Source organism: Megascapheus bottae, chromosome 10 (assembly GCF_031878675.1).
Source record: "Megascapheus bottae isolate mThoBot1 chromosome 10, mThoBot2.hap1, whole genome shotgun sequence".
NCBI classification, from domain to species: domain Eukaryota; kingdom Metazoa; phylum Chordata; class Mammalia; order Rodentia; family Geomyidae; genus Megascapheus; species Megascapheus bottae.
Window position 1 is genome coordinate 21916177 of NC_143518.1, and position 23999 is coordinate 21940175.

Consider the following 23999-nt stretch of genomic DNA (forward strand, 5'->3'; position numbering starts at 1 on the left):
TTTTGCATAAAGCTCGTTTTAATTTGGGAAGCAAACTAATACACAGATTCCACCACAGTCTCATGGCTGTTCTTTTAAAAGAGGAAACGCTCTTGGATTGTATTTTGTGGCTTTGTAACTGTTAAAGGGGAGTCAGCTCTGCTGTTGAGCAACAACATCTAGATATGTCCAGGGGTCACAGCCAATAAGAACCTCAAGCCTCCATGCTTGCTACTTGGATTTAGTCTTGCTACTAGATTTAGAATGGGATTTCGATTCACCCCATTTGCGTGGTCCTCCTATAAAGAGATAAAGACAATTAGAGTATTGTAGTAATAATACCCGACTAAGTGTTCTACTGCTTGAAGCTCCACTTCTGTTTTTTGAGTGGTTAATTGGAGAAAAGAGTCTCTCAGGGACTATTCTACCTGGGCTGGCATTGAACCACGATCCTTAGGTCTCAGCTTCCTAACTAGCTAGATTATAAGAGTGAGCCACCGGTTCCTGGCTACATTTAATATTTTAACATAAAAATTTTTCCTGTTATTACAAGCTCCTTGTAAAATCACTATAATGATATGTTATTCAAGTATACTGACAGAAAAAAATGTCATCTGATCTCCCATGATAATAAAAATAGGTTGTTCTATTTTTGCTATTATACTTAATATACTGAACATTTTGTACCTTATTTTTTTTTTACCTAGTATTTTTGTTTTGCCAGTCCTGGGCTTGGGCTCAAAGCCTGAGCACTGTCCTTGAGTTTTCTCAAGGCTAGCACTCTACCACTTGAGCCACAGCACTACTTCTGCCTTTTTTCCCCCTATGTATGTGGTACTGAGGAATAGAACTCCGGTCTTCATGCATGCTAGGCAAACATTCTACCTTTAGGCTCAATGCTCAGCCCATTTAATTTTTTTTCTGCAGTGCTGGGGATCAAATTCAGAGCCTTGCTCATGTTAGGCAAGTGTTCTACCACTGAGCTATATTACAGCCTTAAGATTGTTTTATTCTATCTTATTCTTTGAGATGGTATCTTGTTAAATTGCCCAGACCAGTCTCAAACTTGTGACTCAAGAATCTTCCATCCTCAACCCCCTGAGTAGACCCCATCTAAGTAGACCATAGATGTACATCATCCTGCCCAAGTATTTCTTTAGATTCTATTCTCAGGACTAAAGTTACTAGATAGAACTATATACATATTTTAAAGGACTATCTATACAGAATGTCAAATTATATTCTAAAAGGTTTAAATCTGCTTTTCTTCCCATATGCATTATCTGTAAAACCATGTTGCCACTTGTTGTGTGAGTATGTACAGTACTGAGGTTTGAACCCAAGTCCCTGCGCTTTTCTAAAGAGGTGCTCTACCACCTCCAGCCTCCTTTTTTTAAGCTTGATCTTAGCCTCCCAAATAGCTGGCATGGATGTACTACTATGACAGGATATAATACTATGCTATTATTTGAGAAAGGAATTGCACAAATTTTTGTATCCAGACTACCTCAAATTGGGATCCTTCTAAGTTACTAGGATGACAGGCATGAGTCATTGTGCTTCACTAAGTTGCTACTGCTGATAAGCAACTTTCATTTTGAAAAACCTCTGCCAGGCTTTTTTCTTATTTTTCTTTGAGTTGGAGGGGAAAGACTGGGAGCAGAATTAGAATCTGAACTCAGGGCCTAGTGCTTGCCAGACAGACGCTATACCATTGAGCTATTCCTCCAACAAAAGCTAGGTATTATTATTATTATTATTAATGTAGCACTGTAGGCTTTGTACTTGCTAGATAGGCACTTTACTATTGAAGCCATCACCAGCCATCTGACAATTTTTAAATTATGGACTGTATCTCAGTTTTTACATCTATAATTGTGAGTTATTTGTTTTTCTATTTTGTTGTCTGAATAACATAATTAAGTGTATACACCCACCTGTACTTATCTATGAGAAATATACACTAAGACCATCAGCACTAATGTCACAAAAGCACTTTTAAAGTATTTGTATGCTAGCCAAGTTTTCTCTCATGAATAAAAAAAAATAAGAAATCAACTCTTACCTTTCTTTCGATGTTTTGCAGAAGTTTCTACTGGTTTGGCTACTTCCTCTTCCTCCTCTTCTTCCTCTTCCTCCTCCTCTTCTTTCTCTTTCTTAATTTCTTTTGCTTCTGGGACTTCTGGAACTTCTGGAACTACTATGACTTCTTTTTCTTCTTTGTTTTGTTCTTCATTCTCTTTTTCATTTTCTATTCCTGGTGACTTCTCCTTTTCCATCATTTCTGCTAGTTCCTTCTCCAAGTGTTTATTCCTTATGAGGGTAAACTGAAGCTTCTCATTTACCTCATCAAACTTTTCCTCTGCCTGTTTGGCTCTGTTTTCAGCTTCTCTGATGTGGATAAATTCCAATGAAACACAACAAAATGGAAAGGGGTGAAAAAATATATTTGATATAGAAACCCTTTTTTTTCTTAGTGTGATTCGAATATATTTTATTTTCTTTTATCATTTTTATTGTGATTAATAGAAAGGTTACATTATACTCACCAGATAGAAAGTGCGTAACTTCACAAACATTGATACCTTTTCTCATGACATGGTCCCCATTTCCCTCTCACCCTCCCCTTGCTTACCTTGATTTCCCTCGTTCCTTATCCAATTTCAAATAACCAAGTAAGCATATATAAAATATATCAGATAACAAGGTGAAATAGTGTAACAATATAAAATAATGAAGGGATGGCAAAAGAGATGAGAGATAACATAGTACCTTAAGGACAACAGTCACTCATTATATGGCATTTGTTTCCTTATCCTGGAGGTCCTTATATTTAGTGTCGTACTATTTGGCCTAATGTCTCTAGATTTTGTTCTATTGTGAATCTCTGCTAGGATAGCAGAGATTATGACAAATGAGGGAGAATATTGGGCCTATGTTCCTTTGAGTCTGGCTTACTTCATTTAATATGATTTTTTCTAAGTCTTTCCATTTCCTTAGAAATGGGGCAATGTCGTTCTTTCTGACAGCAGCATAGAATTCCATTGTGTATAAATACCACATCTTGTTGATCCACTCATCAATTGAGGGACATCTGGGTTCGTTCCATATCTTGGCTATGGTAAATAATGCTACAATGAACATCATTGTGCTAGTGGATTTAGTATGCCCTTGTTTCTGGACGATTGGGTAAATGCCAAGTAGTGGAATTGCTGGATCATAGGGGAGCTCTATGTTTAGTCTTTTGAGGAACTGCCATACTGCTTTTCATAGTGATTGAATGAGTTTGCACTCCCACCAACAGTGTAGTAGTGATCCCTTCTGGCCACATCCCCTCCAGCATCTGTTGTTATTAGTTTTCTTGATCCTGGCCATTCTAACTGGAGTGAGGTGCAATCTTAGAGTTGTTTTGATTTGCATTTCTTTTATGGCCAGAGATGTCAAGCATTTCTTCATGTGTCTATAGGCCATTCTTATTTCTTCTTCAGAGAAGACTCTCTAAGTCTTTGGCCCCTCTTTTAATGGGATGGTTGTTTCTTTGGAGATTAGTTTGGAGTGATTCAATTTTTTGAGCTATTGATATATTTTAGATATGAGGCCTTTGTCCATTGTATGGTTAGTGAAGATCTCCCATTCTGTAGCTTCCTAATTAATTTACTAGCTATGTCCTTTGCCGTACAGAAGCTCTGCAGTTTAATGCAGTCCCATTTATCCAGCCTTTCTATGATTTGTTGTGTTTCTTGGTCCTTGTTGAGAAAGTTTCGACCTGTGCCAAGGAGGCCTAGTGTGTCTCCTATTCTTTCTTGTAAAGTTTTCAGTGTGTCAGCTTCTACCTCGAGGTTTAATATCTGGGTCCTCAGTTCTATTCTCATTGGTCTTCAGGTCTGTTCTTGTGCCAGTACCAAGCTGTTTTGATTATTATAGCTCTGTAATAGAGTCTGAGGTTTGGTATTGAAATTCCTCCTGCGCTGTTCTTTCTGCTAAGAAGGGTTTTTGCTATACGGGGTCTTTTATTATTCCATATGAAATTTTGGATTGCCTCTTCTATTTCTTTAAAGAATGACATTGGGATATTGATGGCTATTGCGTTGAATTTGTAGATATCCATTGGCAAGACTGTCATTTTCACGATGTTCATTCTTCCAATCCACGAGCATGGGAGGTTTTTCCATTTCCTCAGTTCTGCTTTAATTTCTTTTTTCAGGGTTTTAAAGTTTTCATCAAAAAGGTCCTTTACATTCTTAGTTAATTCCTAGGTACTTTATTTTCTTTGAGGCTATTGCAAAAGGAGTTGCTTTCCTGATTGTTGCCTCGTTCCTCTCACTGTTGGCATAGAGGAAGGCAGTTGATTTTTAAGGGTTAATTTTATACCTTGCTACCCTTCCAAAGTTTTGAGTCAGCTCAAGCAGCTTGGGAGTGGAGTCTATAGGGTTCTTTAAATATAGAATCTTGTCATCTGCAAAGAGGGAAAATTTCACTTCCTCTTTCCCTATTTGGATCCCCTTTATGCTTGCTTCTTGCCTTATTGCTCTGGCTAGGAATTCTAATACTATGTTAAAGAGGAGTGGAGAGAGTGGGCATCCTTGTCTCGTTCCTGATTTTAGAGGGAATGGCTTTAGCTTTTCGCCATTAAGTATAATACTAGCTGTGGGTTTGTCATACACTGCATTTATTATACTGAGGAATATTCCATGGAATCCTAGTTTCTCCAGAGCTTTTAGCATAAAGGGGTGTTGGATCTTGTCAAATACCTTTTCTGTATCTATTGAGACAATCATGTGATTTTTGTCCTTGCTCCTGTTGATGTGTTGAATTATATTGATTTGCATATGTTGAACCAGTTTTGCCCTGTGATGAATCCTGTTTGATCATAGTGTATAATTTTTTTGATGAGTTGTTGTAGACGGTTAGCCAGTTTTTGTTGAGAAGTTTTGCATCAGTATTCATCAAAGAAATAGGTCTATAATTCTCTTTCTTTGATGAATCTCTGTCTGGTTTGGGGATGAGGGTTATACTGGCTTCACAGAATGAGTTTGGCAAAAAGCCTTCATTTTTCAATTTCGTTGAAGAGCTTGAGGAGTACTGGTGTGAGCTCTGCTTTGAAGACCTTATAGAATTCAGCTGTGAATCTATCTGGCCCTGGGCTTTTCTTAGGTGGGCTTTTCTCCTATTGCCATTTCTATTTCAGTGCTTGAAATAGTTGGATTAGGTCTTCTTGGTTCAGTGTGGGTATGTTAATATTGGCTAGAAATTCCTCCGTTTCTTCTAGATTCTCATATTTGTTGGCATAAAGGTTTGAAAAGTATTCCCTCATGATGCTCTGGATCTTGGTAATTTCTGTCATGATATTACCATTCTCATCTGTGATTTTTATTTTGGTATGCTTCCTTTTTTTGATGATTTGCTAGGGGTCTGTCAATTTTGTTAATTTTTTCAAAGAACCAACTCCTTGTTGTTTCTTTCTATAGTTTTTTTTTTGGATTCCAATTCATTTAATTCTGCTTTGATTTTGATAATTTGCTTCCTTCTACTGGGATTAGGGTTGGTTTGTTGCTCTTCCTCCAGGCGCTTAAGGTGACACGCTAAATTGTTGGTTTGTGATTGTTCCAATTTGTTATTGTAGGCGCTCGGAGCTATAAATTTTCCTCTAAATACTGCCTTTGCTGTGTCCCCAAAGGAGCTGGTGTTTTGTGTGCTCCTTTTTGTTAAATTTCATAAACCGTTGGATTTGTTTTGATCTCCTCGATGACCAACAATGTGTTGTTCAATCTCCATGAGTTACAGGGTTTTCATTGGTGGAGATTGGTGTTCAGTTCCAATTTGATGCCCTTGTGGTCTGAGAGAGTGTAGGGAATGATTTCAGTGTTTCTGAATCTGCCCAGGTTTGTTTTATGCCCTAAAATGTGGTCTATTTTGGCCCATGTGCTACTGAAAAAAAACATATATTGTGTTGTTGCTAGGTGAAATAATCTGCAGATATCTGTGAGATCTAGTTGGTCTAAACAGTTGTTCAATTCTAAGGTTTCTCTGTTGAGTCTTTGCCTGGTTGATCTGTCCATAGGTGAGAGTGGTGTGTTAAAGTCACCAACAATTACTGTGTTTTGATCTATGTATGGTTTCAGTGAATGTAAAGTTTGTTTGATGAAGTTCGGTGCTCCAGGATTAGGTGTGTAGATATTTAGGATGGTTATGTCCTCCTGGAGGGGAGATCCCTTTATCAGTATGTAGTAACTAACCTTCTTTGTTTTTTCTCACTAATTTTAGTTTGAAGTCTATTTTATCTGTTATGAGGATGGCAACTCCAGCCTTTTTATGGGGGCCGTTGGCTTGATAAACTTTGTTCCAACATCTCACTTTCAAAAAATATTTGTGTTTTTGGGCAAGATGTGTCTCTTGAAGACAGCAGAACGACGGATCTTGCTTTTTGATCCAACTAGACAGTCTATGCCATTTAATTGGAGAGTTAAGTCCATTGATATTCAGAGTTAGGATTGAGAAATATTAGTTCCTGCCATTTTTAAAAGCTTTCTTTGGGGCCTGTGTCTTGACAGTTCTTGTGGTACTTAGATGGTATGATGTTTAGGTGCCATTTCTTTCTCTGTATTACATTTGTGTTGGTTTTCTATGTGTAGAACGTCTTTGAGAATTTTCTGTAATGCTGGTTTGGTTGCTACGTAATATTGGTGCTTTTCCCTGGAATGGAATGTTTTTATTGTTCCCTCAGTTATGAATGAGAGCTTAGCTGGGTACAGTATTCTTGGTTGGTAGTTATTGGACTTAAGGGCATGACATATGCTTCCAATCTCTTCTTGCTTGCATGGTCTCTGCTGAGAAATCAGTAGTTATTCTGATTGGTTTGCCTTTTGTAGGTGATTGTTCTCTTTTCCCTGGCTGCCTTTAGGATCCTTTCTTTGGTCTCTATTGATCCTGTTCAGATTATAATGTGGTAGAAACTCACTTTTTAACAACAAACAAAAACAAAGCAGTGGGGATTGGATAAATGGTTTTAATGAGTACAAATACAGAAGGTAAGAGTATCATTAACCAAGAACTGAGGTATAAAAGTTACTCTTGTGTTGGAGCTTGACATCATGTATGATTTAATAATACAACATATTTATCATTTCTAAAGGAAATCTGACTTTTGAGTATTTGGAATTTTCCATAAATAGCCAGGGAATCCCCTTTCAGTAGTTAACTTTAGCTTCATGTAATTGATGTGATCCAACAAACTAAATCCTCCTTCTTGGTACCTTTAAAGCCAGAAAAGTTTTATACTTTTTATACTCTAGAAAAATTACACTTCCTACTTATTGAAGCATGTGTTCTATGTCTATGTAGCTATATTCTTTTCCTAGCATCCTCAAGTATCCTAACTACTCTTTGAATTGTATATTATTCTTTCTCAACCACAATATTTCCCTCCAATTCCATTTATTTCAAGCCATCACTAGAAACAATGAAACCAGGCACTGGTGTCTCATGCCTGTAATTTTATCTACTCTGGAGGATGACATCTCAGGATCAAGATTCAAAGCTGGCCTGGGAAGGAAAATGGTTAATTTCCAATTAATCACTAAAAATCCAGCAGTGGAGCTGAGGCTTAAGAGATACAGCACCAGCCTTGAACAGAAAAGCTAAGACCTCATAGCCTCATAAGTTCAAGCCCCAGTACTGGCACAAAAGAAAAGAAATAACTGAACTGGATTATTCCTACTCCCTCAACGTAAACATACAGACACTTTGTCTTCCTTCATCTCTAAATGTGTATTATAGGGATAGATGTTTCTATGGTAATAGTATAGTTCATGGCCTTTAGAAGATTCAGAAATACCCATCCCAACATAAAGCAAATAAAACAGGCCAAAGTAAGCCAATAGTGTGCGTTTCTCACCAAACTCTCTGGCTAGCATGCTCTGACCACTGTGGTCCCTCATACTTACATTAATTTCTTCTGCATGAACTCCATTACAGTCATTACTTCAATATACTTTTGGGCCAATGTGCCTTTGCCAGCTAATTCTCTCTGACAAAAGGAAATATATGATACAAATGAATCAGGAGCCTAATATTAATATTCTACTTCTTCCAGATGTCTGGGGGTTAAGCCCTCCAATATACTTTCTTCACTCATAATTATCATAAGCTCATGTTTAAGAACAAAACAAAAAATAGTACGGATTGTGGCCAAATCATATAGCAGCTTCCAAGTTATTCATATTACAGTGGGATACAAATTTCACTAGAGTTGTCAAAATGAGGTAGAGGAATTAGTACCAACTAAAACAAAACAAAAACACCAAGGGAAAAAAGATTATAAAATAAGGAGAAAGGTGTCAGTGACTCATGTCTGCAATCCTAGTTACTTTGGAGACTGAGACCTGAGGATCATGGTTCAAAGCCAACCCAGGAAGGAAAGTCCCTACTCTCCAGATAACTACCAAAAGCCAGAAATGAAGCTGTGGATCAAGTGGCAGAGTGCCATTCTTGAGCAAAAAAGTTCAGGGACATGGGCTGGGAGTTTGGCCTAGTGGTAGAGTGCTTGCCTAGCATGCACGAAGACCCAGGTTCAATTCCTTGGTACCACATACATAGAAAAAAGCCGGAAATGGTGCTGAGGCTCAGGTGGTAGAGCTCTAGCCTTGAGAAAGTCCAAGGACAGTGCTCAGGCCCTGAGCTCAAGCCCAGGACTGACAAAAAAAAAAAAAAGTTCAGGGACAGTGCCCCAGTACCAGCCCAAATAGAGAAGGCAGGAAAAGGGGAGAGAAAGAAGGGTAAACACTTTTCCCTAATAAATAAAATTAAACCTAGATGTGACGGTTCACATCTGTAATCCTAGGTACTTAGGAAGCTGAGATCTAAGGATCACCATTTGCAGCCAGTCTGGGCAGAGAAGTCCCCATGAGACACTTATCTCCAATTAATCACTCAAAAACCAGAAGTGGGGCTGTAGCTCAAGGTGACAGAACGAAAGCCTTGAGCAAAAGAACTCAGGGACAATGCCCAGGCCCTCAGTTCAAGCCCCACAACAGACAAAAATAAATTAGTTAATTAATTAAGGATTGGAGCCTAACTACACCTATTTATTAAAAAAGAAAGAAAGGAAGGAAGGAAGGAAGGAAGGAAAAGAACTTCCCACCTTTTTTTGGCCAGTCCTGGGGCTTGAACTCAGGGCCTGGGTACTGGCATTTGACACTTTTTGCTCAAAGCTAGGACTCTGCCACTTGAGCTACAGCACCACTTCAAGCTTTTTCTTAGCATATGGTACCTAGGAATCAAACCCAGGGCTTCATGCATGTTAGCCATGCACTCTTACCACTAGGCTACACTCCCAGCCCAAATGAAAACATTTCTATGCAGACATTTAAAAACTGGGTTTATCATTGAATTCACACAGTAGTAAACTTTTGTAAGTTTCCAATATCCCAACAAGACATCTGGTATATATTATCACAGCTCTCAATAAAAACTGCTCAGATATTAACCAAGAGATTATTAAACTAAGGAAAGGGATGGACTTCTGATGTTAAAGTAAGGTTTAAGAATGAGGAGTTTTTGTACAGTTTTTGTAAAGTTAAAGGAAAAAAAAGAGGCGGGTGGAGGCATGGCCTAGGCTCATTTGGTAGAGTGCCAAATGACCAAAAGCATCAGGTACTGACTTCAAGTCCCTATCTTGACCAAAAAAGAGAGAGTTTTCCAGGGATTACGTAAGAAGGAAAAACTGTAAAATGGATTAATAGGAGCCCTTGTTCCTGATGGAGGAACTGAAAGTTATGCTGCATCTACGACTCTGACCACACCCATATTGTGTGGGTTTCAGATACATACCCAGGATAACAAAACATCTGCTTCATCTAGAGATTTGGAATGAATATTTTTATCTTCCCCAATGAACCGGACAAGTCTTTCCTTGCTTGTAGATGTTGAAGGTTCCTAGAGTACAGAAAACCAAAGACCCGTTAGCCAGCTGTGGTATGTGACATAAGCATATGAGGTAACCTGGAGTCTCAATTTTGTCTGAAATGTTAATTTTCCATTCATTTAAATCATTCTACAGATAGTTTGTTATGTTTGTTTGGTTTGGTGCATTTTTTGTATTGGTACTAGACCACGCACTATCACTCAGTTTTTTTCACGCACAGCTGGCATGCTACCAGCATTTTTCTAGTTAATTGGAGATAAGAGTCTAGTGGACTTTTCTACCTGGCTGGCTTTGAACCATGATCCTCAGATCGCAGCCTCCTGAAGAGCTATGATTATAGGCATGAACTATTAGCACTGACCTTCCTCAGGCATGTTTTGACAGGTTATACAATGAACACTTATTCATAGAGGATGTGGGGACAAGAAGAGATAATTACGGCGATCATACAGAAGATTTCTTCTAGAATTATAGAACTAATGGTATATTAAGAGAGAAAGATAATAAAATAAATACTCATGGACAATATGATTAATGTTAGCATAAAGGTGTATTCCAAGGGCTGTGCACAGAAAAGGGCCCTACATTCCTCCAAGAAATGTCACAAAGTTTTCAAAGAGAAAATATTTGAAGACTTAACAGGAAAGAGCCTAAAATAAGCCTACAGATAACAATATTAATAATAAGTTATTTTAACAGTATCTAATTATTGTTATATTTTATATAATAATAAACAAGAAATTAGTAACAATAAATTCACAATATAATTATATAATAATGATATAATTGTCATTGTGATAGTTACACATAGTGATATATAATAGCTATCTCATATTATATAATAGTTCTTGTAATGCTTTTAATGTATTCTGTAAATAAAAAGTAGTTGGCTACCTATATGCCAAGCACTTTACCAGGATAAAACAGAAATTACTGTCAAAAGAGGATTGGAAGTTGGGTACCAGTGACTCACACCTGTAATCCTAGCTACTCAGCAGGCTGAGATCTGAGGATTATAATTCAAAGCCAGCCTGGGCACTAAAGTCCATGAAACTCTTATCTCCAGTTAATCACTAGAAAACTGGAAGTGGTAGAGTAGTAGCCTTGAGTTCAATTGCTCAGGAATAGCACCAGGCCCAGAATTGTTGGCCTAGGCCAACAAAAGAAAAAAAAAAGAAAAAGATAAGAAAGAAAGAAACAACACCAGGGTAAGAAATAGATTGTGTAAATAAAACAGAAACTTATGGAAAACTATTGAATTTATAAAGGAAAAGAGACCCTAGTTCATTAGGAGAAAAAAAGTGACAAAGATTAATATATCTGCAGGTGTGGTTCAATATGTCTGAGGGAAGGAAAGAAGTCAGAGTTCACTACACAAGACATGCTACTTTCCATAGCATGTATCTATCTACTCTTTAAAAGATTCAGGGAACAGGTGCTAGTGACTCATACCCATAATCCTAGATACTTGGGAGCTAAAATCAGAAGGGCCATGGTTCAAGGCCAGTATAGACAAAAAACAATTGCAAGAGAATCTTTTTCTATGTAAATGGAAAAAATTTGGTTCAGTGGTATGCACCTGTATCCAGGCTATGGTTGAAATTATAAATAAAGACTATCACAGTCTTGCAGTTTGGGCAAACTATAAGACCCTATTTCAAAAATAAAGCAAAAAGTTCTGGCCATGTAACTCAAGTGGTAGAAGTTTCAGAACTCAGAGTTTCATGCTTGCTGAAACCCTAGTACCAAAATCATCTCAATACATAAATAAATACATACATACATACATACATACATACATACATACATACATACATAAAGGGTGGTAAACCACCACCATTATTGTTATGTCTTGTTTTGCCAGTCCTGGGCTTGAGCTCAGGGCCTGAGCACTGTCCTCAGCACCACTATTGGCTTTTTCTGTGTATGTGATACTGAGGAATCGAACCCAGGTCTTCGCGCATGCTAGGCAAGCACTCTACCACTAGGCCAAACTCCCAGCCTGGGACCTGCCTATTTTAATATGGACTCACATGATTTATTTTCTCACTTCACACCCACTAAATAATTTTACCCCCTTTTTTTAGTGAAAATGATAATAAAAATTGCTAGGGAAGAAATACACTTTCAATACACTGAGCCTCTTTTTTTTTTTTTTGCCAGTCCTGGGGCTTGAACTGAGGCTGGAGCTCCACCACTTGAGCCACAGTACCAGTTCTGATTTTTTTCTGTATATGGGGTACCGAGGAATCAAACCAGGGTCTTCGTTCATGCTAGGCAAGCACTCTACCACTAGGCCAAACTCCCAGCCCACTTTCAATACATTGAAAGCTAGTTGTCTCTAGAGTGAGAAATATATGGGGGAGGGTCGGTCATGAGGCTTGGACTCTGGGCTTGGGCACTGTCCCTGAGCTCTTCAGTTCAAAGCTACTGCCCTACCCCTTAAGCCACAGTAACACTTCCAGCTTTCTAGTGGTTAACTGGAGATAAGAGTCTCCAGGTCTTTAGTGCCTGGGCTAGCTTTGAACTGCAATCCTCACATCTCAGCCTCCTGAGTAGCTAGGATTACAGGCATGAGCCACTGCACCCGGCTGCAACACAATATTTTTATAATGTTCATCCATTTATATTGTGGTAAGACACATTTTTATTATTATATTACTCACTAAGAAGACACTGTATATATTCCCACATGCCATTATAGGAATAGAATGATATCATCTTACCTCTATTGGTTCCTCTATTGTTTCTTCCTCTTCCTCTTCCTTACTCATTTGGTTTCCTTCATCTTCTTTAAAAAGATGGTCTAGTTCAGACTCAGTAAATTGTTTTACAACTTCCTATGTAATGACAATATTATGACTATAGTTCCATCTATACAAATATTAGCAAGTATTATTCAGACATTAAATGAGCATTAATCTTGCAGCTGAGTACTGTGCTAGTAATAACACAAAGGTTGGTAAGAATGTTCCCTGCCTTTAAGGAGCTTGCAGTTTTGTAGATAGTACAATGTCGTGAACATAGTCATGAAGAAAAAGCACCAAACCTAGATGATATGATAGATACGGTGAAAGAAGAGATTGGTCACAGAGGTTCGCTGGAGGAAATAATGGCTTGAGCTTTTATTGTAGGGTAGGAAAAAAGGAGGACACATCTAGAGATATAGTATGTATATGATGATTGGATCTGAGAACAAGAGTAGTTCAGGGCTGGGAGTGTGGACTAGGGGTAGAATGCTTGCCTAGCATGAATGAAGCCCTGGGTTTAATTCCTAAGGACTATATACACAGAAAAAGCTGGAAGTGATGCTGTGGCTCAAGTGGTAGAGTGCTAGCCTTGAGCAAAAGAAGCTCAGGGACAGTGCCAAGGCCCTGAGTTCAAGCCCCAGGACTGGCAAAAAAAAAGTTTTTAAAGAGTAGTTCAGTAGAAGAGAGGTCAATACATAGAATCACAATCGCAGTGGAAGGCTGGATTGTTACACAAGGAAAATTGGATTTTACCCTAAAGACAATTTTTTTTAAGTGATCGTCTTTGGACATTAAAACAATCACTCTAACAACCAGAATTCAATTAGGAAAGAGAAAAGGAAAGAGAAAGAAGGGGAAAAGACAAAGTCATAGGAAGGGAATGACCAGCACAGTGGTCGCAGGAGGGAAGAGGGGAAGATTCAAGATGTATGTGACCTAGTGACTGATGGAGGAAGAGGGGATGGTTAAGAGAAAAGGCTTGCCTCTGCTGTTTTGAAATAGGATCTCATTATGTAGCCCAGGCTGGCTTCAAACTCCTGATCTTCTTGCTTCAGTGTTCTAAGTGCTGGGCGATGGCACACTTATCATCATCCAAATGTCAAAAAAATACACATCTTGCCAGGCACTAGTGGCTCACCTCTATAATCCTAGCTACTGGTAAGGCTAAGATCAAAGGATCAAAGTTCAAGGCAGCCCAAGCAGGAAGGTCTGAGAGACTCTGATCTCCTATTAACCAGCAAAAAGCCAGACGTAGAGGTGTTGCTCAAGAAGTAGAATAGAGTGTCAGCAGGTTTGGAGAGAGAAATGAACTCAGATTAGGTTGTATGTCTTTGAGGTATCACTTAGTTGTCCAGTTATAAATATCCAGGGGCTGGGAGTTTGGCCTAGTGGTAGAGTGCTTGCCTAGCATGAATGAAGGCTCAGGTTTGATTCCTTGGCACTACATACACAGAAAAAGCTGGAAGTGGTGCTGTGGCTCAAGTGGTGGAGCTCTAGCTTTGAGAATGCCCAAGGACAGTACTCAGGCCCTGACTTCATGCCCCAGGACTGACAAAAACAAAAACAATTATAAATATCCGGTAAGGTATGAAAAATATATGGAGTCTAGAAGGAGGAATAAGGGCTAGAGATAGAGATTTGATAATTCTATGTATTTAGTTAGAGTCAAGATAGTAAATCATATATATGAGTTGAACTTATACAGTGGCATAAGGACATTTAGGATGAGAAGCTAGCCACATAAAGCAGTAAAGAACAAAAAAGGCATCTATACAGGAGGAAAAACTAAAAAGCATAAGAGAGTCACCATGGAGTAAAGGGGAAAAAAGGAAGAGGATCTTAATCATATTTGATGAAACCATTGTCCATGTACATCAGAATGAGGATAAAAATGTCAAAGGAAAAAAGATCTTAAAAGTAGACAAAAGAGTGTAACAGATTAACTATACAGGGACTGACCACTGAGTCCTCATTTGCCAGTTTAACAATTATAACCTAAAGAAAACAGTAGAGGGACTGGGATCGTGGCTTAATGGAAGTATTAGGCTAGCACACATGAAGCCCTGGGTTTGATTCAGTACTACATACACAGAAAAGGCCAGAAGTGACACTGTGGCTCAAATTATAGAGTGCTAGCCCTGAGCCAAAGAAGCTCAGGGACAGTGACCAGGTCCTAAGTTCAAGCCTCACAACTGATGAAAGAACAGAAGAAAGAAAGAAAGAAAGAGAAGAGAGAGAAAGAGAGGGAGGGAGGGAGGGAGGGGGAGGGAGAGAGAGAGAAGGGGGAAGAAGAGAGAAGGGGGAGAAAAGGAGGAGAGGGAGAGAAAGAGAGAGAGAAGTAGAAATAATATTGTCTATGTGCTAAAAGGAAAGGATACCATTCTAGAGCTAAGTGTGTGCCCTCTAAAATTTTTTTCATATATTTTTATTGTAATTAATAGAAGGGTTACATTATATTCATCAGATAGAAGGTACATTACTTCACAAATACTGATACCCTTTCCCATGTCCAGTTTCCCATTTCCCTCTCTCCTTCCCAACTTGATTTCCCCCTTCCGTCTCCTATTTCAAACAACCAATTAAGCATATATAAAATATATCAGATAACAAGGTGAAATATTTTTACAATATGAGATAACCAAGGGATGGCAAAAGAGATGAGAGATAACATAGTACCTTAAGGACAACAATCACTCATTATATGGCTTTTGTTTCTATATCCAGGAGGTCCTTACACCTGGTGTCATACTAAACGTAATGGCCTTATGTATCTAGATTTTGTTCTACTGTGAATCTCTGCTAGGATAGCCCAAGGTTTCTACTGATTATGACAAGTAAGGGAGACTATTGGGTCTATGTTCCTTTGAGTCTGGCTTACTTCACTTAATATGATTTTTTCTAAGTCTTTCCATTTCCTTACAAATGGGGTGATGTCATTCTTTCTGACAGCAGCATAGAATTCCATTGTGTATAAATACCACATCTTGTTGATCCACTCATCAACTGAGGGACATCTGGCTGTGGTAAATAGTGCTGCAGTGAACATTGTTGTGCTAGTGGATTTAGTATGTCCTTGTTTCTGGACGATTGGGTAAATGCCAAGTAGTGGAATTGCTGGGTCATAGGGGAGTTCATTTTAAAAATGAAAGGAAGATATAGTCGGACAAAATTTGAATTAATCCCACTAAATGAAACCCTAAAGGTAAGTCAGGAGAAAAGCATCCCGAGGTAAAAGGTAGCCACCAGCTCCCAAGTACCACTCATTTTCCTACAAACCAAATAATGCTAAACATGTGGTATATACCTCTTCTCCAAGTAGGTGAATAATTTCTTCATATGTCAATAGTTTTACATGTTTTCCTTTGATATCAGAGAGGAGGTGAGTGCAAGTGCTGATCCACTCAAAACATTCTCTCTGAGAAAGGATAAAAAATGATTACTATGCAGGAAAAAAAATCCAACTATACCAACTTACTCCTTTACTCACTCTGGTAGAGACTTCCACAACCTCTTCTGAGAAACTAGGTCCCTTAGCCAGTATAGAATCCCATGTTCTATTTGCTCTCCCCATTTTCTGATGCTTTTTGGGGGTCACCTGAGGCTTGCATACTTGCCACTCCTGGGGACATAAACTAGGGGTCCTGTGGAACTCTGCCCTGCCCACAGACTCCAGAGATGTAGCCAGCAGCAGCTCCCAGATTACAAAGTTCCTGAGATAAAGGCCATCCAGAAGTGGATAACAAACCTTGGACAAGACTAGCTTATGAAAATTAATGAAAAGTAGATGAAAATTTTCTATGTAAAGCCTGAAACTTGAAACTCTTTAGAGAAAAACATGAGGATAATCTTTGTGATGTGAATATGAAGATTTTCTTTGATTTTATATCAAAAGCAAGATCCATAATGAGAGAGAAAAAGGCTGAATTTCACCAAGTTAAGAACTGCCTAACAAGGGAGATATATAAATGCAATAGAAGTATACTATGTACATGCATGAAAAGTATAAAAAAACATTAAAGTTGGTTTTCAAAAAGGGAAATGAGAGGGAGAATATGAATAATAGAGGGGGTTAATATTTTCAAGTAGCATATATCAATACATGGAAGTATCATGAAGCATTCAAGTAATATGTGCCAATAAAAACATATTCCTCACTCAAATTAAGAACTACCTAGCTTTCACAGTCACTATTAAAAGACAAAAAGAAAAATCACAGACAAGAAAAATGTGCTTTATATCTATCTGACAAAAGATATATAATACTATAGTCTGAATAGTTAAAAAAAAAACACTGCTGAGCTGGGTGATGGTGGCTCATGCCTATAATCCTAGATATTCAGGAGGCTGAGATATGAGGATTGCAGTTCAAAGCCAGTCCAGACAGTAAAGTTCATGAGACTCTTAACTCTAACCACCAGAAAACTGGAAATGGTGTTATTGCTAGTGGTAGAGCACTAACCTTGAGCAAAAGAGCTCAGGGAGGGCAGGCAGTTTGCCTACCAGTAGAGTGCCTGGCTAGCATGCACAAAGACCTGGGTTCAATTCCTCAGTTATCACATACATAGAAAAAGCTGGAAGTGGTGTTGTGGATCAAGTGGTAGAGCTCTAGTCTTGAGAAAGCCCCAAGGACAGTACTCAGGTCCTGAGTTCAAGCTCCAGGACTGGCAAAAAAAAAAAAACTCAAGGACAGTGCCCAGGTCCTGGGTTCAAGTCCCACAACTGATCAAAAAAAGCCCTGAAATGGTAATATTTAATGAACCAAAGATTTGCACAGACATTTCACCAAAGAAGACACAAGAACTAAAGCCTATAACCCAAGCTACTGTGAGGTAAAAGCCAAAAAAAAAAGTTCACAAGAAACCATCTCAATAATTGGAAAAAAAACCCCAAAAACCTGTTGATATGACATGACTCTTCTCAACTAAGCAAGCATAAATAGATTAAAGCCTAGGCTGGCCGAGGCATAAACATGAGACTTTTGAAACAAAGTGGTGGGGGCAGTGGCTCTAGTTGTAGCCTACCTGCTATTTAGCATAAAGCCCTGAGTTCAAACCCCAGTACTACAGAAAAGCATAATCAAAGAGGTTCAGCATCATTAGTCATTAAGGAATGCAACTTAATGTTTACAATTAGAAGACTGTTCACATCAAGTGTTAAATGTAAAGCAACAGCAACTCATTTACTATTGGCAGGAATACAAAAATGGTTTAGCCACTTTAGAAAATTATACCTTCCATTCTTAGCTATTACCCAAGAGAAATGCAAATAAATGTCTTTTCCAAGATGAATACAAAACTAAGATGATTGAGAGGGGGTGGGAGGAGGGAAACAGGGACAAAAACATGAGAAAGGTGTGGGAAAAGTAATGCACCCACTACCTGAGGAATGTAACTGTAACCCCTCTATACATTATCCTGACAATAAAAATATATATATATATATCAAAGCTTTGCTTATAATAATAAAAATTGGGGGAGGTATAATATAAGAAAAACATGGGAAGGGATATCAATGTTCAAGAAGTAATATACTGGCCAGGAGTTTGGCCTAGTGGTTAAAGTGCTTGCCTAGCATGCATGAAGACCCGGGTTCGATTCCTCGGTACCACATACATAGAAAAAAGTCGGAAGTGGTGCTGAGGCTCAAGTGGTAGAGCTCTAGCCTTGAGAAAGTCCAAGGACAGTGCTCAGGCCCTGAGCTCAAGCCCAGGACTGGCCAAAAAAAAAAAAAAAAAAGAAGTAATATACTCACTACCTGATGAATCTAACTGTAACCCCTCTATATATCACCCCGACAATAAAATACAATTAAAAATAAATAATAAATTGGAAACAATTCAAGAACCCAACAATAAATTCAAGTATCTCCAATAAATGGAGGATTTATAAGTAAACTGTGTGCTTCAGTAGTTAAAAAAAATACTATTATGGTTTGGAAATCAAGTACTCCCCACCCCCAAAAAAGGCTTATGGGTTGAAGACTTGACCCCCAGCTGGGTGCTTTAAAAGATGATTGGATAATAAGGGTGATGATTGGATAATAAGGGTGCCAACTACTGGTGTGGTGGCTCACGCCTACAATCCTAGCTATACCGGAGTCTGAGATCTAAAGATCAAGGTTCAAAGCCAGCCCTGGCACAAAAGGACCTGAAACTCTTATCTCTAATTAACCTCCAGAAAATGAGAAATGGGGCTTGGCTCAAGGATAAGGTAGTAGCCTTGAGCTAAAGAGCTCAGAGACACGCCCAAGCCAAATTCAGGCCCCACAACCCCCCACACAAAAATAAATAAATAAATAAATAAATAAATAAATAAATAAGGGTGCCAGCTTTGTCTATGACCTCATTCACTGATGAGCTCATAATGAATGGGTTGGCATATGGAGGTGGGACCTACATTCTCTCTTGTCCTGTCCCCTTCCTGTCTGTCTTCTTTATTTCTAGTGAATAGCTCTATTCTCTCACATCATCTCCACCATGATATTCTGCCCTCTCGTCAATGGATTTGGCTGACCAGGGACTGAAAATATGAGCCAAAATAAATCCTTTCCTTTTTTATTTTAATTCATTCAATTATTTATTTTGTCAGTCTTGGAGCTTGTACTCAGGGCATGGGCACTGTCCTTGAGCTGCTTTTTTGCTCAGAGGTAGCACTCTACCACTTGAGCTGAAGAGTTACTTCTGGCTTCTTCAGTTTATGTGGTACTGATCAAATCAGGGCTTCATGCATGCAAAGGTAAGCACTCTACCATTAAGCCACATTCCAAGACTTCTTTCCTTTTTCTTTTTAAATTTTTTTTGCCAGTCCTGGGCATGGGCTCAGGGCCTGAGCATTGTCCTTGGGTTTTCTCAAGGCTAGAGCTCTCATGAGCCAAGCATCACTTCTGGCTTTTTTTTTTCCTGTGTATGTGGTGTTGAGGAATCGAACCCGGGTCTTTGTGCATGCTAGGCAAGCACTCCACCACTAGGCCAAACTCCTGGCCCCACTTTCCTTTTTTAGTTTGTTTTCTTGACTTGTCACAGCAACTCACACAACACAAAAAAAAAGTTCATCACTGGGGCTGGGAGAGTGGCTTAGTGGTAGAGTGCTTGCCTAGCATGTACGAAGCCCTGGGTTCAATTCCTCAGTACCACATACACAGAAAAAGCCAGAAGTGGTGTTGTGGCTCAAGTGGTAGAGCTCAAGCCTTAAAAAAGCCCAAGGACAGTGCTCAGGCCCTGAGCTCAAGGCCCAGGACTGGCCAAAAAAAAGATGAAAGAAAGAAAGACTTGCAAAAAAATTTTTAAAAAGTTCATCACTAAAAAAGCCTGAACTTTTGATAAAATCAACAATTCATGTGAATTTCAATTATGCTTAATCAAAAAAGTCAGACCAGGGGCTGGGAGTTTGGCCTAGTAGTAGAGTGCTTGCCTAGCATGCATAAAGACCCAAGTTTGATTCCTCAGTATCATATATGTAGAAAAAAAAGCCGGAAGTGGTGCTGAGGCTCAAGTGGTAGAGTTCTAGCCTTGAGAAAGCTCAAGGACAGTGCTCAGGCCCTGAGCTCAAGGCCCAGGACTGGCCAAAAAATAGATGAAAGAGAGAGAGAGAGAGAGGGAGGGAGGGAGGGAGGGAGGGAGGGAGAGAGAGAGAGAGAGAGAGAGAGAGAGAGAGAGAGAGAGAGAGAGAGAGAGAGGGAGGGAGGGAGGGAGGGAGAGAGGGAGGGAGGGGGAGAGGAAGAGGGAGGGAGGGAGGGGGAGAAAGAGAGAAAGAGAGAAAGAAAGGAAGAAGGAAGAAAGAAAGAAGGAAGGAAGGAAGGAAGGAAGGAAGGAAGGAAAGAAAGAAAGAAAGAAAGAAAGAAAGAAAGAAAGAAAGAAAGAAAGAAAGAAAGAAAGAAAGAAGGAAAGAAAGAAAGAAAGAGTCAGACTAGCTGAGCCAGTAGCTCACTCCTATAATCCTAGCAACTCAGGAGGCTGAGATCTGAGGATCACTGTTCAAAGCAAGCCCAGCACTAAAGACCTTGAGACTCTAATCTCCAATTAACCTCTAGAAGACGGGAAATGGGGCTGATGCTCCAGGGGAGGGCAGTAGCCTTGAGCTGAAGAGCTCAGGGAAAGCGCCAGGCCCAGAGTTCAAGCCCCATGACCCACAAAAAAAAAAAAAAGTCAGACCAAAAGAATATATGATTCTTGTTTCAGAAATTCTAGAAATAAAAGAGAATATGGCTAGGAAGGGGGTCAGATATTGCCTAGGGACAAGACAAAGCTGAAAGGAGAATTTACAACTGGTCCAGTTTCGGTGTGTTAACTATACTCCCCACTTTTATTTTAGTCATTAATTTTGTAGATATGTGCACATTTTGGGACTCATACAATGGTATATTTGAAATATGTGATGTTTGTTTTAAATAAATCAAACCTCAAGATTTAAATAAATCAAACATGCTAAAAATAAAACAAAATGGGGCCAGGAGTTTGGCCTAGTGGTTAAAGTGCTTGCCTAGCATGCATGAAGACCCGGGTTCGATTCCTCGGTACCACATATAGAAAAAAGCCGGAAGTGGTGCTGAGGCTCAAGTGGTAGAGCTCTAGCCTTGAGAAAGTCCAAGGACAGTGCTCAGGCCCTGAGCTCAAGCCCAGGACTGGCAAAAAAAATAAAATAAAATAAAAAATAAAACAAAACAAAACTAAGGTGAAGAAAGAGCTATTACCTTCACCTTCTCCAGCTCTTGAAGGTCCTTAGAGGCATCTTTGTCTAAGTGAGCTGCTTTACTCAGAGCTATTGCTGTTACCATCACTTTGCAACAACTGAGAAGAAGAATGGAAAAAGAGAAAATTTCATATTCCAGTTGGGTACAGTATTGAAGCTAGATGATAAACTCTACACATATTTCTTTCAAAGTTTTAAAGTAAATCTTATTTTACTGTCTTTCTCTACTTCATGTCATTTTATCATCAAATGAACAACAATAAAAAAACTGGAGAGTTTCACCTGGTCAAATAGCAGGAGTATTGGGCCAACCTTTTTGTTAGCTCAATGGCTTTTAGCTCTAATTCTGCAATTCCTACATCACGTTGCTTAGCATTCTCAATAGCATCCTCCTCCAGTTCTGGGAGAGTGTCTCGGTCAGTTAAGTCAGGAACCATCGTAATCAGCAAATTTACCATCCACTGGATCAAAACTATATGCAACTCATCCACCTGATTAAAAATGATTGCAATATAAATGACTCACTTGACATAAAATAGTAAAAGCCATTTAAAAATAGAAGGGATCATACCTGTGTCCAACTTTCAACAATAAAATCAACTAAACTTACTAAACCAGTGAATCCCTTTGTATACAATCCTATGTGAAACTACTCTCTTCTTAAACTTAGTCACATAGAGAAAGCCCTGAGAGAAGTGCAAGTTCATCTTGATTTAGGAAAAAAAAAACTTAGTCAAGATTATTAATTCATTAAAGGTTTACTTTTGAAGGCAATCTAGGGCTCCATAGATCATTCACAGGGATGCTATAGAATTTTTAAACTGGGAGGAATGATGATATGAAACAGTACAACATGAACTTATCAATTTCAATACATGCATAATACTTTTATCACATCCTGCCTTCTCCAATGTTGATGTTGTTGATGTGTAATAAAATGTATTACCATGTGAAAATAAACGTGAGATGGAAATGTAGAAAGCACTATACAATCTTATCCCTTGCTTAAAAAAAACTGTGTAGAGCCCACTAAGTACATGCATTTCATTAGTGAGTAATCTTGGTTAAATGAAAACTGCTGGTGGTTATCAGTACTATCCAAATGAAAAATATACTTGTCATATGGACAGCCCTGATATTTAAAACCTGCCTATACCCATTTTTCTTAACTAAATCACCATTACTGTACATGTGAGATGCCCTTGTACATTACAGCATTCTATTTGGAATCATTTGCAGTGTTCCCTAACTTGTAAAATATCTGAAGTTTTTATTTGTATCAGTTATGTATTCCTGTTACCTTAGATAGTTGAAGATTCAAAATGTTGCTTCAAGCTGGCACTGGTGGCTCACACTTACAATTCTAGCTATTCAGGAGATTGAGATCTAAAGATAAAGGTTCAAAGCCAGCCTGGTTAAGGAAGTCCATGAGATTCCAATTAATCACCAGAAAACTGGAAGTGGCACTGTGGCTCAAAGTGTTAGAACACTAATCTTGGGCAAAAGAGCTCAGGGACAGCACTTAAGCCCCAAGTTCAAACCCTGCAAAAACAAAACAACAAAAATCCTACAACTTTGCTCCAAAGAAAAAGCTAAATTCACATGTATATATGACAAGGGCCTTCAATCAACCATGGGCAGTTAATAGGCTGGTGGAACATTCAAAAAAAATTGTTCAGAGAAAGTTAAGAGAAAATTTTGTTCATACAAGAGAGCAAATTATCAGAATGCAATTGGAGTCACTTGTGACTCCAAGAAGTTTAAAAGATGTTCTCACATGTGCATGGATATGTGCCATTAAAGCCATTCTAGGCACCTCAGATGGAAGGCAAACCCATGTTTTTGGCCAGAGTCTTCTGTATAAGTAGAGAGATAAATGATTATTTCTACTAACTCCCGATTGACGGTTCATGCTTATGGAGGTTGGAGGATCTACTACACAATTTGCTTAACTGGATATACCTTCTTTTACTCCATCTGGTATTATGCATTATATAATGGTGTTTTAAATCTTTCACTTACATACTTCAACTATTTGTCCCCTCCTCATATATTAGCTTATTCCTGAACAAGAAACTTGAACATTCAGATAGGCTAATTTCCTTAAGACAGAGGAATGTTCAAACTTAAGATAGGAGCTGAGCATCAGTGGTTCATTTCTGTAAATACTAGCTATTCAGGTGGCTAAGATCTGAGGACTGAGGTTTGAAGCCGGACTGGGCAGGAAAGTCTGTGAGTCTCATCTTCATTAACCACCAAAAATGGATGAGAAATGGAGCCATGGCTCAAATGGCAGAGCATTAGCCTTGAGCAAAGAAAAAGTTCAAGGTCATTGGACAGTTCCCTGCTCCAAGTTCAAGCTCAAGTACAGGCACAAAAAAAAAAAAATGGGGGGAGCACTGGGAGTTTGGCCTGGTGGTCGAGTGCTTGCCTAGCATACATGAAGACCCAGATTCGATTCCTCAGTACCACATACATAGAAAAAAAAGCTGGAAGTGGTGCTGTGGCTCAAGTGGTAGAGCTCTAGCCTTGAGAAAGAAAGCCCAAGGACAGTGTTCAGGCCCTGAGTTCAAGGTCCAGGACTGGCAAAAAAAAAAAAAAACCTAGGAACTACAACATGTACATGAACTACTTTTCCGGAATAGCACTGACTTCTTACTT

At 38.8% G+C, this 23999-nt stretch overlaps 1 protein-coding gene across 3 annotated transcripts in view; it reads right to left on the bottom strand.

Moving 5' to 3' along the window:
- The window catches only part of Axdnd1 (axonemal dynein light chain domain containing 1), a 72378-nt gene continuing 48379 nt past the window's right edge, over nucleotides 1–23999 (bottom strand). For 2 of the 3 annotated variants that reach the window (XM_090340337.1, XM_090340336.1), the window contains exons 19-25: nucleotides 21621–21829; nucleotides 21340–21436; nucleotides 12628–12741; nucleotides 9808–9912; nucleotides 7923–8005; nucleotides 2045–2370; nucleotides 1–278 (exon numbers count right to left, since the gene is read on the bottom strand). In XM_090340337.1, the coding sequence (XP_090196463.1) occupies nucleotides 211–278; nucleotides 2045–2370; nucleotides 7923–8005; nucleotides 9808–9912; nucleotides 12628–12741; nucleotides 21340–21436; nucleotides 21621–21829 (1002 nt within the window). In that variant the 3' untranslated portion in view covers nucleotides 1–210. Of the gene's footprint in view, nucleotides 279–2044; nucleotides 2371–7922; nucleotides 8006–9807; nucleotides 9913–12627; nucleotides 12742–15955; nucleotides 16067–21339; nucleotides 21437–21620; nucleotides 21830–23999 lie in introns of all 3 variants that reach the window. The other variant, XM_090340338.1, reaches the window with a different exon arrangement.